At 37.8% G+C, this 14,327-nt stretch overlaps 1 protein-coding gene across 2 annotated transcripts; it reads left to right on the forward strand.

Moving 5' to 3' along the window:
• The first annotated feature begins 359 nt into the window (after positions 1-359).
• Positions 360-13,582, forward strand: ptpn1 (protein tyrosine phosphatase non-receptor type 1). Of its 2 annotated transcripts, none has more exons than XM_065247169.2 (10): positions 360-413; positions 530-623; positions 1,374-1,464; positions 1,879-1,979; positions 5,187-5,285; positions 5,390-5,527; positions 5,710-5,919; positions 6,398-6,559; positions 10,669-10,838; positions 11,405-13,582. In XM_065247169.2, exons 2-10 carry the CDS (start codon positions 567-569, stop codon positions 11,661-11,663), a joined length of 1,287 nt encoding a protein of 428 aa, XP_065103241.1. In that variant the 5' UTR covers positions 360-413; positions 530-566; the 3' UTR covers positions 11,664-13,582. The 2 variants fall into 2 exon arrangements, with proteins under 2 accessions (XP_065103241.1, XP_065103240.1); XM_065247168.1 differs by having other exon boundaries at positions 402-448.
• The last annotated feature ends 745 nt before the right edge of the window (positions 13,583-14,327 follow it).

The raw sequence follows: 14,327 nt of genomic DNA on the forward strand, positions 1-14,327 counted from the left end.
GAAGATGACGTGCACAAACCTATGCAATAGCGAAATGCAATGTTAAAAGAATAAAGTATCAGTTACCGTAGTAATAGGTACAACGTGTTAACTGTAAAAGTTATTATACCCTCTATAATATTGGAAATAGAACAGATTTGTTTGTAAAATAAGCTTTTAACATATTTTCTAAAACTCATTACGCACGTGTAAAATCCCCGAAGTACAAAAACTACAATACCCTAGAAGTATTGAGGTCCGCACTATGATTGGTCGTAGTGGTTGTCACGCCCCCATTTCTGTACGGTGATTGGTCCTATGCTTGGCTTCCATGCCACACACGGCCTTTCATTGGTCAATATGAGGGACCAGAGGCGTGTTTTCAGAGGACAGCGAAGAGCCGTGTTACGGGAGGAGCAAGCAGCGTGTTTCCGGTAAGAGCGACACAACAGTAACATTAAAGCCTTCCGTACGAAAATTAAAGCAGACATTAAAAGTCATTTATTTTCATGTGATTCGACATTGACTTTAAATTTGATTGTATTGGCAGGGAACTATCCTTCGAGCGGCGGGGAGCACACGCGGCAATGGAAGACGAGTTTCGGGAAATTGATGATCTCGGGAACTGGACCGCCGTTTACCAGGTAAAGCTCTTGATTTCAGTCCGGACGCTCGACAGTTTATCGAGGATCATATCGGTTTATTTTCATACGATCGTGACACAAAGTGTTATAACGGAAGTCGAGACCCGCGATAAGCGCGTTGCCATCCTCAGGTTAGCCCGCAGGCCAGAACGAGTACCAGCAGAACTTCCCAAAACACATCAGAGAAATAATAGGCAGTCACAATGACCTGTTGGTGGTTTTGGGTTCAACACGATCATAAGAATGAGACTGTGCCGATTCTTTTTAATGTTTGGGGAAAGTGTTGCTGTCCTCAGTAATAAATGGACCGGAGATTGGAGATAGTGAGATGCTCAGATTCTGACCTGCCATGTCAACCTGTCACTGGTTTATAGATGCTGAGATGGGGCTAAATCCGTTTCGTGATTGCTCTTAATGGCTATAACGTCAATAACCAGTTATTTATAATGTGTAAATAATATATACTACATATAATCTTCATTTGCATTCAAAGTACGTTGTATAAAGATAGATGAGTACCTCTTGTAATGGTCTACACTTGTTCTGTTTCTTTAATCCTATTACACTTTCATGCTTTAGTGTTATGAAAACAAGGCTTCAAATAACTGTTTGCTGGTGGTCCTAACTGTGTGTGTGGGGATTTGATTTGCATACAGCCACACGGTTTAACCAAGCAAATCGTTTGCCTAAGATTTGTTTTTCTTTTGTATCAGTATACGCATTTTCACCAATGCTTGTTTTTCTATATAGGAAATTAGGCTGCAGTCCAGTGACCTACCATGTAAGATCGCCAAACTTCCAGAAAACAGAGGTCGTAATCGCTACAGAGACGTCAGCCCATGTAAGTGTGTCGCTTGACTCGCTTCCCCTGTTCAGTGACACCTAACGGAAGGGGCCTGTTATCAGTCAACTGTTAAAGTCTTTTCACACTGAAGATATCATGTCTTTTTTTCTCTCCTTTTCTGTCACAAAGACTTTAAAGAGCGATGCTGTTGTGGTTTCCTTTCTGCCTTAGTTTTTTTTCTTTTAAAACGATAAAAATGGTCCTTTACTAAAACACAACACAAAGCATATCCTTTAGAATAAAGTGTGTGTTTTAATTGTTTTAGATAAGTGTTTGTTCTCCCTTCTGGGGAACTAAGAACAGGACCTGAAAAAGATCTGTTTCACAGCTAAACTTTCATGAGTCAGCAGCACCATAAGTGTTGTACCTCACAGCTAATCTCTCTCTCTCGCTCTCTTTTTTTTTTAACAGTTGACCACAGTCGTATTTGTCTAGAGATCGGTAATAATGACTACATCAATGCCAGCCTGATCTCTGTGGAGGAAGCACAGAGAAACTACATACTAACTCAGGTGACGTACCAACTGTTGGCTGTCTGCTTGTCAAGTCCAAACAGGCATTTGTTCTTAATGTGGTTCTTTGGGTTTTATTGTGTTTTACTCTCTGACGCTCCCAAAATATGTTAATTTTTTTTAAAGCTGTTGCTTTACATCCTACAATGTGATTTAGTACAATGACTACCTGGTGCATGCCCTTAAGTAGCATTTCCCAACCCTGTACCTGATGGCACACCAACAGTGCACATATTAGATGTCTCCTACATGGGGTCAGACCCCATTATTTCTCATCTTGGAGTCTATGCTAATAAGCTGATGAGTGGATTCAGGTGTGTTTCAATATGAAGGGTTGGAAAACATGTAGTGTTTGTGTCCCTCCAGGAACAGGGTTGGGAAACACTGCCCTAAAGGATGGTTAAGAATTTGGAAATATTTAGATTTTGTTGTGTTAAACTTAGAAAACAGGAATCAGAATTTAAAAATAATACACAAAAGCCGCTTTCAGACCACTTAGTTCTGGTAATAATTTACAGAAACAAGTACTGGTATGCTTTTCTGAGAAGTAAATATTTCCCAGTACTATTTTCCTGGTTGCATTCACACCGCCTGTCAGGACTCTGAAGTGGCGTACTCAGCGACGTACCATTTGTACTATTAGTCGATCTTTTATTTTAATGTGTATAAATTATATTTTAAACACTAGGGCTTCCCTCGACCAAAGATTTTTTAAGTCGACTAGTAGTTGTTCATTTTCGCTATTATTTGACTAATCGTATGTGTGTGATATTAATTTATTATTTACAGTCGCAACATTGTTTTTATAATAATAAAAACACCAGTATTTTCTTTTAAAACGAAATTATGAATATTTTTGTTAAATTTAGGATATATAAATTAGATTCTAATTAAATGAATGAATAAATGTGCAACAAATTTAAACACTTCGAAAAAAAAAACGACAGCATTACCATCAAATGAAAACTCTGAGGTTAGAATGCAAAAATAGCCTTTAATATATTTGAAATAGATTTTATAAGTGTAGGATATATTTTTGATTTTGATAGAATAATACATACATATAATGTTTGCCGGCAGAGTATGCACTTCAACATTTTGGTTAAAAAATGACCCTCTAGAAATGATCACTCCACCTCACATGCCTGTCAATTAAGGATTGAGTTTTTTCTGCGACTAATCAACTAATAAAATTAATTTGAACAAGCCTTTTAAAAAATTTAAAAAGTCAAAAAAGATCTACACAATTAACAGGTACATATTAGTTTATTTCAAAATGCTGACTGAAGCTGTGATCTTTCTTAATTTGGCCTGGGAAGTTTGCGGTGGTAGTTCCCCTACCTATACAGCTAACACCTTTTTTTCTGCAAGAAGAGATTGAGAAGGGACATTGAGAGTAGACTACTCTTGTGTTCATTTGTAACAATCCCAGATTTCACTAAACCAAATAAATGTGGTGATAATTTGTGTTACCTGCCCAGCCATGACTGTTAGGTCACCCATGATTCACCAACTTACTACAGTGACGTCAAGCTTTGATGCTTGTGACATCTTCCTGAGATTTTTTGTATGCATATTTGAAGAGTACAGTGAGTAATGTTGTGAAATCTGGCATTGCGTCAGCTCGACATGTTTCTTTATTGTAGTGATAAATTAACACACTGATGCTTAGAGACGGCAGCAGACTCGTCTAAACCTGCCGGCCTTGTTCAGTCAGAGCTTTGTTGGACATAAACGCAAACCAAAATGCATACACATTTTCACACACACAGCTTCGTTGCCCTTTACCTAAAAAGACTGTTTATGTGGGATTGTTCAAGTGAGATTAACCTCACATCTTTCTTGCCTTAAGGGTCTTTTTCAAATTTTTGTAGATTGTTTGTTGTTTTACAGTTGTCTCTCAAGTGCATACACTTGTATAGACGTTTTCAGTATGTTGTGGTAACAACATTAACAAACGGCTTTTGTGAAACAAACGTAACTTCTGGTAAACTTCCACAAAGAATCAATAACAATAGAGTCCTTTAAGAGTCATTTATTTCTGATAACAACCAAAATAAATACCATGTAGATTGCCTTAGTTCAAATAATAGCTAAACCGTATCAAAAACTACATTTGAGCTAAAGTTACTGTGTAAAATTAATGTATACAATGGTAACTACAGATCGGCTGCCAAGCCTCCCTTTACATAGCGGTGATCCATGATCTTGAAGGTTGTGTTCTTTCCGTGTTTTTGTACAGTGCACAATATAACATGTTCATGGTTAACGTGTAAAAAGCGTGGTATTTTTCACACAATTTACTTGTCTGTATAGCGCTGTTTTAACTGTCCTCAAAACAGGCTGATGTCTTCCTTGTTCTGTGAAGTTCCTCCTTCAGAAATACGTATTGAGTTCTGATTGTGTAGTTTGTTTAGTGTGTTGTGATTCAAATATCAGCTTAGCTTGCTGTTAGCTTAGCTGGCGACTGACGCAAAAAACTGTTCTACTGACGTCATTTAAGCAGAAAGTAGAGGCCTGTAGTCCAAACCGGCCGTTCGCTGTAGGATTTGAAAGGCGAATTCTGTCAAAGAAAATATATCGCCTGGCAGTAAACTTTGAGCTTTATCATTTTACAGGTATTATTTATGCTATTATAGCAACATTACACACTAACTAGGGTTTAAAAAAATGGGATCAGAAAGAACATGACCTTTAAGGAAACCAAAACATTTGTTTTGTTCGACGAGGTATTTGTTGCAGAGTTCAGTAAGCCACTAGCGGCTAGCCAGACCATTAAACAAACAGAAATTAAGTTTCGTCCAGATGCGTAACCACAACAACACGTGTGAGTCAGATGAAACAGTCTGGTGCAGGGTTGGACAAGACTACTCAAAACTGACTGAATAATTGAAAATACTTCACATCCATCCCTTGTTTTTAATTTCGTGATTGGTTATTTGGCAAAATTTCAGCTGTACCTTGCAATTTCTTAGATGGCAAATTGTGTCAAGATGATTGACGTTATATTGCGGACCGGGGCGGCACTCAATACTCCGGAGAGGATTAGAGGGCATTCATGCAGGATGCGGTCAAAATGTAAAACTGCGAGACATGCCACAACAAAAATTTTTGACACCTCAAGAACTTTCAGGACAAATGGCCATGTTCAATCGTGTAAATGCAAATGAATTATGGTGGATAACGTGTTTGTGTTTATGCATTCAGGGTCCTTTGCCGAATACCTGTGGTCATTTCTGGGAGATGGTATGGGAGCAGCGCTGTCGAGGGGTCGTGATGCTGAATCGTGTAATAGAGAAAGGCTCGGTAAGAGAAACGTGCCTCATAACTGGGTCTGTGATACATGTGGAATGTGTGTATTGGATGGGTTTTGTTGTTGTGTGTATAATGAAAGTGGTTGGTGTATGCAGATAAAGTGTGCTCAGTACTGGCCACAGCGAGAAGAGAGGGAGGCAGTGTTTGAGGACACAAACCTCAAACTCACTTTGGTGTCGGAGGATGTCAAGTCGTATTACACGGTGCGACTGCTGGAGCTGGAAAATCTGTCGGTGAGATGCTTGGTCTTGTCCCAACTCACTTCCTCTGCTTAATATACAGAAACAACTATTTATATAACTATTTAGTCTCTAGGTTAATACCTTCAAGAGTATCATGTATTACAGGGCTGCGAAGCTTGTATCTGACAATTTATGGTTATTGTAACTAATGTTATGCTGTTGTATGTTTAAAGACACAGGAAACACGGGAGATTCTTCATTTCCACTACACCACATGGCCAGATTTCGGTGTACCTGAATCACCTGCGTCTTTTCTCAACTTTCTGATTAAAGTGCGCGAGTCGGGCTGTCTGAGCCCGGACCACGGCCCTGTTGTGGTCCACTGCAGTGCTGGTATTGGCCGTTCTGGAACTTTCTGCCTCGTAGACACATGCCTTTTACTGGTGAGAGAACCGATTGTTTTTATTTTATTTTTTATTTCTTCCAAACACTTTAATAGTTGATATCAAAATAAGTATTATCAGATGTAAACATAAAACACAAATAAAAATGCAAATTAAGAGAAGTTCTAATATTAACAACAGTTAAAGTTTTGAAGTAAACATTAAGAGGATAAAGTTACTTTTTTTTTACTAGTTACTGTATTTTATATTAGCTGTATTTATATTAGCTTGATTGTTATGACATAACTTCAGTACCATATTAAGTTATTATAATGGGTATTGTTACTTTTTTACTTACTCCACTGTAGTTGGTGGTGACACTTGACATCTCTAGTCTGAATGCCTGCTGGACATCTCAGTTGCTTATGTAAATGTGATATAACACAATCACTTCAGATGAGTTTGCTGTTAGCAGATTTTTCCATCAGTTGCCGCTCTGCATAGCATCTCCAAGTGCTATTGTGTGTTTTGTTTTCAGATGTCTCAAAGGAAAGATCCGTCATCGGTCCGTATCCGAGAGGTTTTGTTGGAAATGCGGCGATACCGCATGGGTCTGATACAAACAGCAGATCAGCTTCGTTTCTCTTACCTCGCGGTCATAGAGGGAGCCAAGTACATCATGGGAGACACCTCTTTACAGGTAATTTAAACTGAACAGAAAAGGCAACCAATCCCTATGTCTGTAAGATCTATTATGACTTTTTCTTTAGAACGACATAATACTTATTTGTAACATAATGTCCAAGCTGTTTTCAGTCCTGGTGACCACAGCTGTTATGTAAAAGAAAGCTGTTGTATGGCTTCAGATGACACAATAGACGGTTTAAGTGGCAATAACTTTCGTGGACCAAACATAACTTCCAGTAGACTTCCGCCAATAATCAATAACAACAGTAGTATATAATTTCTACCTTACCTTAGTTCAAATCATAGCTAAAGTGCATCAACCATTACACTGAGCTAACGTTACGTTAGTGTGTAAATCAATGTATACCATGTTAGATTTAGATTCTTAAAGGGTACCTATTATTCGATTCACAAGTTTACATATGGTGTGTAAGTGTGTATTAGTTCTTGTCAACGATATGCAAAAGGTACAAATCCCAAATTAAACGATGAAACAAGTTATCGGTCCCAACTTAAATTTCTTTAAACTACAACAAACACATGGATTGTAGGCAACAGTTTACGTTCTCTGCCTGTTTTTATGTGAACAGGACGGTCATTATCATAATTCCTCCGGCATCTGACTCGCAGCTTGTAAGTAGTCTTAAGTTTTCATATTTAAAGAATTTACTACTGACTAAACCATGATTTAAACACAAGTTTAGTGCATTGCAGTAGCGCTTGTTATTTTTCGTTTCTTCGATCACAAATGCAGACATAGTTTTAATGTCTTAGTAATCCTTAAAAGGGACATATCATGAAAATCTGACTTTTTCCATGTTTAAGTGCTATAATTGGGTTCCCAGTGCTTCTGTCAACCTAAAAAATGTTTCAGCTAGAACGTCACATATTTACTCTGGGGACATCAAAGATTTATTTCACATCTTAAAAAGGCTCGTGAAATGTCCCCTTTAACTTACCAATCTGTTACGCCGTGCTCAAGCTGCACTGGCAAGGTTGATCAATCAGCTTGGTCATCTGTATTTTCTGGGTCCGATTCGGCTCGTATTGATAAGGTAATAAAGACAATATTAACTCCAGTCAGTATTGCGTTGGAAACTAATCTTCCAATCATGGTAAGGAGCATACATTTTTTGGCTGACGTCAGTGGTATCCAACGATGAGTTTTGTTTAAAATCAATGCGTTTCAGGTAGGCAGGACATAGAGGTGCAACAATAGTGTAGGGTATGTAGAAAAGAATGTGTTTTTTGAACCATAAACCACGGATACTCGTATTCCACCAAATACACATCATAGCGTTGTTTTTACAAGATAATATGTGCTCTTTAAAGTCCTGCCAAATCCGCACAGCGGTGATCCATGCTCACAGTGTCCCCCCGTCTTTTGGTAACCGAAACATTATTTTTTTAGCGAGTATTTGTTCCAGAGGTCAGTTTAGTCACTATTCAGAACGATAAACAAGCACAGACTGGATGTTAATTTCGGGCCAGACGAGTCTCCGCGGCAACACACGTGTGTCTGATGAAACGAGCCGTTTCTCAAAACCAAGTACGCCGAACTCGGACTTGTGTCCTTCGTAGTTCGAAACTTGCAAGTTCAGACTCGGAAGAACGAACTCCTGACGCGAAATGCATTCTGGGAAACTTCGCTGTCATAAGTCCACACAAGTCTCCTCTGATGCATCCTCGATAAAATGGGCGGATCAAGAACACATCCGGGGATTTTATGTGAACTTGGGCTTGATGCGAACTTTGAATTGGAACAGTACTTGGGCCGCGACTGATGACGTTTCAAAAGTCCACCTAGAACGCAAGTACAGACAAGAACGCATATTGAGAAACGGCTACTGTTTATAAGTCATATGGATTAATTTTAAACCCTTGGACAGTCCCTATTCCTTATCCATTTTTACTGTATGGAAGACTGTGGTAAACCTCTCCTTTAGCGTTCCATGGAATAAAGTCATACAGGTTTAGAATGACATGAGGGTGAGTAAATGATAGCAGAATTTTAATTCTGGGTAAACTAACCATTTTTAATCCCTAATTTTTTTTAAAGGATTCATTTCTAAACAATGTTGGCAATGTTAATGTCCAGGGATGTTAAAGTAAAGAACCAAGAGCTCAAGTTCCTGTATTTCCTTCCCAGCAAATGTTTTTTTTAAATAAAGAAATATTTTATAAGTTGAGCCTAACTGGATATGCATTTTGAATCTTGAAGATCAGATGTTTTCATGCCATTGTTATTTTTTACATTAATATCACTGTAACTGAGAATGGATCATTTTGATGTTTTAAATGAGAGTCTTTAAACAACATAAATAGTGTTTTTATCATGAGCATAAAATGTTACAGGCTAACTATTAATTTCAGAGTTGTCTTTTCTTGCCATTCATACCAGAATTGATTATATCCAAAAAGCTTTTTCATTTATAACATGTTTTTGTTACATTTACATTGTTGCCTAATGCATGACTTTCATCCAAAGTGACGTAGAGTGCATCAAAATATTTTTTTATCAGCATTGGTGTTCCCTTGGTTCAGTCCCATGACTTTTGCTCTGCTTATGCAATGCTTTACCACTTAGCTATTCAGGAGCACTAATTAATGCTGAATAATATGTAGATAAAAAATGTTATGGCCTAAAAGTTCCACATTTCATGCATAGTCTTCACGGGTCCACATGGATCTGAGAACCAAAGGTTTGATCTGAGCCGGTACACAGGAGAGATAAATCGCTTGTGTTAATCAGGCAGGCAATAATATTAAGTAAAAAACTAAATGAAAATGATCAGAGCATCAGTCCAAATCAGTTGCCGGTGTCATGAGCAATTCGGTCCCCCCTGGCAATTCTGCCCCCTTAGAACCCCTGCGTGATTCCATTGGCTGAAAAAACTCCTCATGGGTAGTTTTCTTAGCGCCTTATTACAAATCCTACAAAATCACGTTATGATTTATGTAGTTAGAATGTTGTTAAAATTACAATTGATGTCTTATAAATGATATGTTTCATAAAGTAGTATATAAATGAGGCTATAGGTGGGAGATCTACACATTGCTTGTGTCATTTTATTATTTAGATTAATATACTTTACACCTTCCACTTTTGTACTGTGTAAAGTTAATAAATTACTTGTACAAAACATGATTACTACATAGCTGAATCACACATTAAAATTATAATTTATAAGCCATGATTACTACACTCTCACTATAAAAAAATAAATTTTGTAAGGTTTGTTAATAATTTACAAAAATAAAAGTATTTGAAAAGCAGATGATGACACAAAAGTACTGACGTGTCTGCAACATGAATATTAGTTTATTATATATTTTTTGTTAACTTATTAAAAAAAATGTTGTATGCTTCTATTTTGTACACCGTAATTAGCTTGTTAGACCGCTAATGCAGACGAGATATCGCAATGACAAATTTTTGACAGGCATTAGTGCCAGGTACCTAGGGGGGACCGAATTGCCAGGGGGGACCGAATTGCTAATGACACCGGGCCACCAGGATCTCTCTTGTTCTCATGATGGTTGGTTTGAATCTTACTTGCCCATACAAGCCTGCAGGCTGTTTGGCACAAAAGAAATTAGTACTGGGTTGTACTCTGGTCTAATTTTATTGGTTGTCTCGGGTCAGGGTTTTCCTTCTCAAAAATACCTTTTTGATGTTGGGTTCGGGTAAGAAGTCATTTGGGTCATGGTACAGATCTTTGGAGCTGAAAAGACCTCCAGTCTACACTGCTCTATAAAGACAAAATGCAGTAACTATGCAAACACTGAAACTGAGAAAAATGCCATTAAAGTTGCTACACCAGCCAGTCAAACGGTTTCTCTGAAATGGGACAAAATTGAACACGAAGACTTTGTCACAAGACATTTCAAGCCTAATTTTGACCAAATGTGTAGTTACTGCACTTTGCCTTTGTGGGGCAGCACTGTACTGTTGTTGAAATAACATGCTGCTCAAGTTAAACTGCAGAAATAATTTTTTTTATGGTTCATTATGTCTTGTGCCCCCAATAGAACAAATAAAAGGTCCATTAATAAGTGACCCACGTTTTAGATGTATCCTTAAGTAAAATGCTTGTGTTCATGTGTTTCACGTGTGAGTAGGAGTCATGGAAAGAGTTATCAAATGAAGAGGATGTTCCTCCTCAATTTACTCCTCCTCCCAGACCGCCACCCAGAGTAGACCCCCCTAATGGCACGGGTGACCTGCAGAAATCTGAGCCTGCACGCTTTTTCACAGAGATGACGAACAACATAGAAATCTGTGCCAACAGGTAAACCACTCATTATGTATGGTATAACAATATGTGAATCAAAAAGATCTGCACACTGTTAAAGTCCCTTTAATTCACTTTTTTTTTTAAAGCAACGTTTCGGTCAGAGACCTTTGTTTGCCTGACCAAGGTCTTTGACCGAAACGTTGCTTTAAAAAATATTGAAATAAAGGGACTTTAACAGTGTGCAGATCTTTTTTTTTTCTGTTTTTTGATTCATCTTTTGATCTTGCACCTGGTCAAGACTTTTTGGATTTGCGTATCCTGATTTCTCTTTATAACAACATGTGACCCTGCATGTGAAAACCCAGCTAAAATGTTTTCACCATAAATAATCTAAAAAAAAAAACACTTTTTAATGTAAAAATGTTAAAATCTTGATATCTTTAATATTGACTGAGTAAGACTGTCAAATTTTGAAATTGTTGGTGACATTAATGGTTGAAATCAAACTTTGATGCTCATAATCTCAAAATTAGGTTGAGACTTTGGTCTGGATTTCACAGACTTGCTGCCACATCCCTAAAACTAATATTTGAATATTTAATGTTGCTGTGTGATTTTAGAGCACCCCAAGTATTTAGTGACGGCCCAGAACTTCGCAAAAGGACAGCTGGTGAAGTCGGAGCGACAACACTGTCAAGCGGACAACATGAAAACCCGATCGTCGCGGCAGAAGCCCCTCCCAAACCCGCTCGGTCCCCACCCAAAACTCCACCAGAAGATGCTGCCCACAGTGCTTGGAGCCCCTTTCTGGTCAACACGTGCGTGTGTACGGTGCTGGCTGTAGGTGCATACGTCTGTTATCGCACCTTTGTCCACTGATGCTCTTTTTCCATTTCAGTTTATCTCTATTCTTTCTCTTTTTCCCCCATCTGCTGGCTGTTGGGGGAAGAGAGAGAGACAGACACACACAGACACTCACACTTTCTCAGCTGGACCTGTCTTTCTCTCAGCTGGGCCTGTCTCATGCTCTCGAAATGAAAACATCTGGGAAGAGTTCAAGTGACTTTTCTCAGCCAAACTGCTGTTGTCTGTATACACCCTTACATGCACTTAATAAACGTGTGTCCGTTTAAAACCTCAGGGCCTCACAATTCAGGTGTTATTACCCAATGTTAAACACAGGTAAAGATCCCAAAAAAACAACAACTGTTATTGCTGCAGTAAACAAGGGAATTTTTGTTTGTGTGTGTATATATCTCAATTGTCATTTTTTGCATTTTTACTATGATGACTGTCTCCAAATGGAGCTTTACAAAAGTTTAGCTCTTCTCAGAGTTGGGGGCATCTTATACATGCTGAACACACAAACCTGCTGTACAAAATAGGATAACTGCGCGCGCGCCAATGTGTGTGTGTGTGTCAGAGAAAAGTGTTTGTAAACAGTCTGGGATGTTTGTTATTCAATCAGGTGGCTCTGTGGTAACATCCCAAACTAGCTGACTGAACCTTTCCTCCTTTTCCGTTTCCATCTTTTGTGTCTCTAGCTTTTATACAAACCCAAAGGTAACACCGGCTCTTCACCTGTGTGAGAAATAACGTAACTCGCAAAACTAGCGACTGATCGACCGTCTTGTCATTCCATTCAGTTGTTGCTGGAGAGTTTTTTCCGAATCTGTATTTCTTTCCTTGGTCAAATGTTTCCTTTTTTCCCCCATAAGGTTCAGAATTTCAAAATGCTGGAACTGGTGGTTAAGCCGCAGAAGTGAAATCTCATCCAGAAGTTTAATGCAATAAAAATAACTGCGCCCTTTAAGTTTAATGTAACCAGAATGTAATGGACATCCCTCAGTATTCGCATAGAGATGATTGGTAAATTGTAAACCAAGTAGGTGGGACAATTTAGCACTCATGTTTCACCTTAGATGTGCAACTGATGGGGCTATGATTTTGAACTTTCGCCTCACTTTTTTCTTTGCTGCAATACGGATGCATTCAGGTGCTTGTAGTACTTGATGAACAGTGTAAAAAGAGGGTTGTATTAACCAAAAATAAAACACCAGCACAGAATGAATGAGAGCGAAAAGACCAGTGGGTGTGAGCTGTCTGTGTTTTTAATGTTTTATTATACTATTGTTATTGTCATAGTAATTATTATCAGGAAATATTTAATGGGCAAAAACATTTTCTTTAAATCGAGCCACACTGCATAATGAACTGTTCATTTTAAACAGTGTAAACATGTGAAAGTCCAATGCAGTAACCTCCAGACAAATTCATTTTCAATTTGTTGTTCGTTCTTGAATGAAACCAATTTATTTGTGATTTAGCATTGTGTGGTAACATTTCCACTACCACTTGACCAATCCAGAATGGTAATTTTTGGGGTTGTTGGGTAGTTTGTAGATGGATTTAAGTGATTCACACAAGGGTTTTGATTTTGAGTGCGCTACCATACGTTGTAGTGACTTACTCCTAGAATCTGGTCCCATTGCTGGACCACTGAATGTAAAATGTCTCTTCTTGCCAGCTTTATTTACACACATATATAGAGAAATTTATTTGTCTGTGTCCTTGTTTGTCATGTTCAATTGTTGAACCAATCAACTCCTTGTGTCTTTCCGATAAGGCTCAAGAATTTCTGTTTTCCTCACCATCCCATCGTCTTATTCTTCATATTGACTGTTTGTTTTTGTAATAAAAGCATATACTATGTTCGAGTTGGATATGTTGACATTTGAAATTTTATTTTTGAACAGAATATGCAGATTCTGTGATATAATAAACTCATACTTCTCTGATTCAATTGTTTTGGGTTTCTTATTTTGATTCGTTTTATTCTGAAGAATAAGTTTTAGGTTCTTTGTGGTGGTGTGTGAAGTTTCTATAATATTTAGCATTAAATACTAAATATTATGATAAAATGTAAATTATAAAACGGGCAGTTCTGGTTCTTCATTCTGATTGGTTGAAACGCGTTCTAAGCCGTGATAAAATACACCGGTAACCTCACGGTTCAGACCACATTACATAAGTATCACTGCGCCACTGTTGCTGCGTACTGATTTATGAAAATAAACAACAGTGTCTTTAATCATATTTTTAATTTGTCTACAATTGCACAATTAATGCCGATATCCAGATAACTGTCAATAAATATTGTTGAGTCATCTCGTCGATAAAGAGAAAACGTTGTCTGAGGAGTTTATAACTCAAGTTCATACGTCCGCTATTATCCACTGGGTGGCGATCTTACCCAACTTACTGACGCATTCACTCAACACTGAAAACACAGCGTGTAAGTTTTGATGGCTTTGAATCTGATCTCTTACATAAGTTCTTTACAAAAATGGAATTATCTCCGCTTTTAGCTGAAAATTTGAGAGGTGATAAGAGAACAATGAAGGTAGGATGAATGAAAGTTTTTTTGTTTGTTTTTGTTTGAAAGCGGATGGTCTGTTCTTTCATTTGATATTTTATGTTTATTTAAAGAGATAATTTTTCTGCAAGGCATTAAACTAAAACTTGGTGGCAACTTAAAAAAAA

The sequence above is a fragment of the Paramisgurnus dabryanus genome, chromosome 11 (assembly GCF_030506205.2).
Source record: "Paramisgurnus dabryanus chromosome 11, PD_genome_1.1, whole genome shotgun sequence".
In the NCBI taxonomy this organism is placed as follows: Eukaryota; Metazoa; Chordata; class Actinopteri; order Cypriniformes; family Cobitidae; genus Paramisgurnus; species Paramisgurnus dabryanus.

Excerpts from the sequence above, each read along its gene's own strand:
- ptpn1 (XM_065247169.2), top strand. The coding sequence starts at position 567 with ATGGAAGACGAGTTTCGGGAAATTGATGATCTCGGGAACTGGACCGCC. Across the intron at positions 624-1,373 it reads ACTGGACCGCCGTTTACCAG|GAAATTAGGCTGCAGTCCAG; the intron begins GTAAAGCTCTTG and ends TTTTCTATATAG. Across the intron at positions 6,560-10,668 it reads TGGGAGACACCTCTTTACAG|GAGTCATGGAAAGAGTTATC; the intron begins GTAATTTAAACT and ends ACGTGTGAGTAG.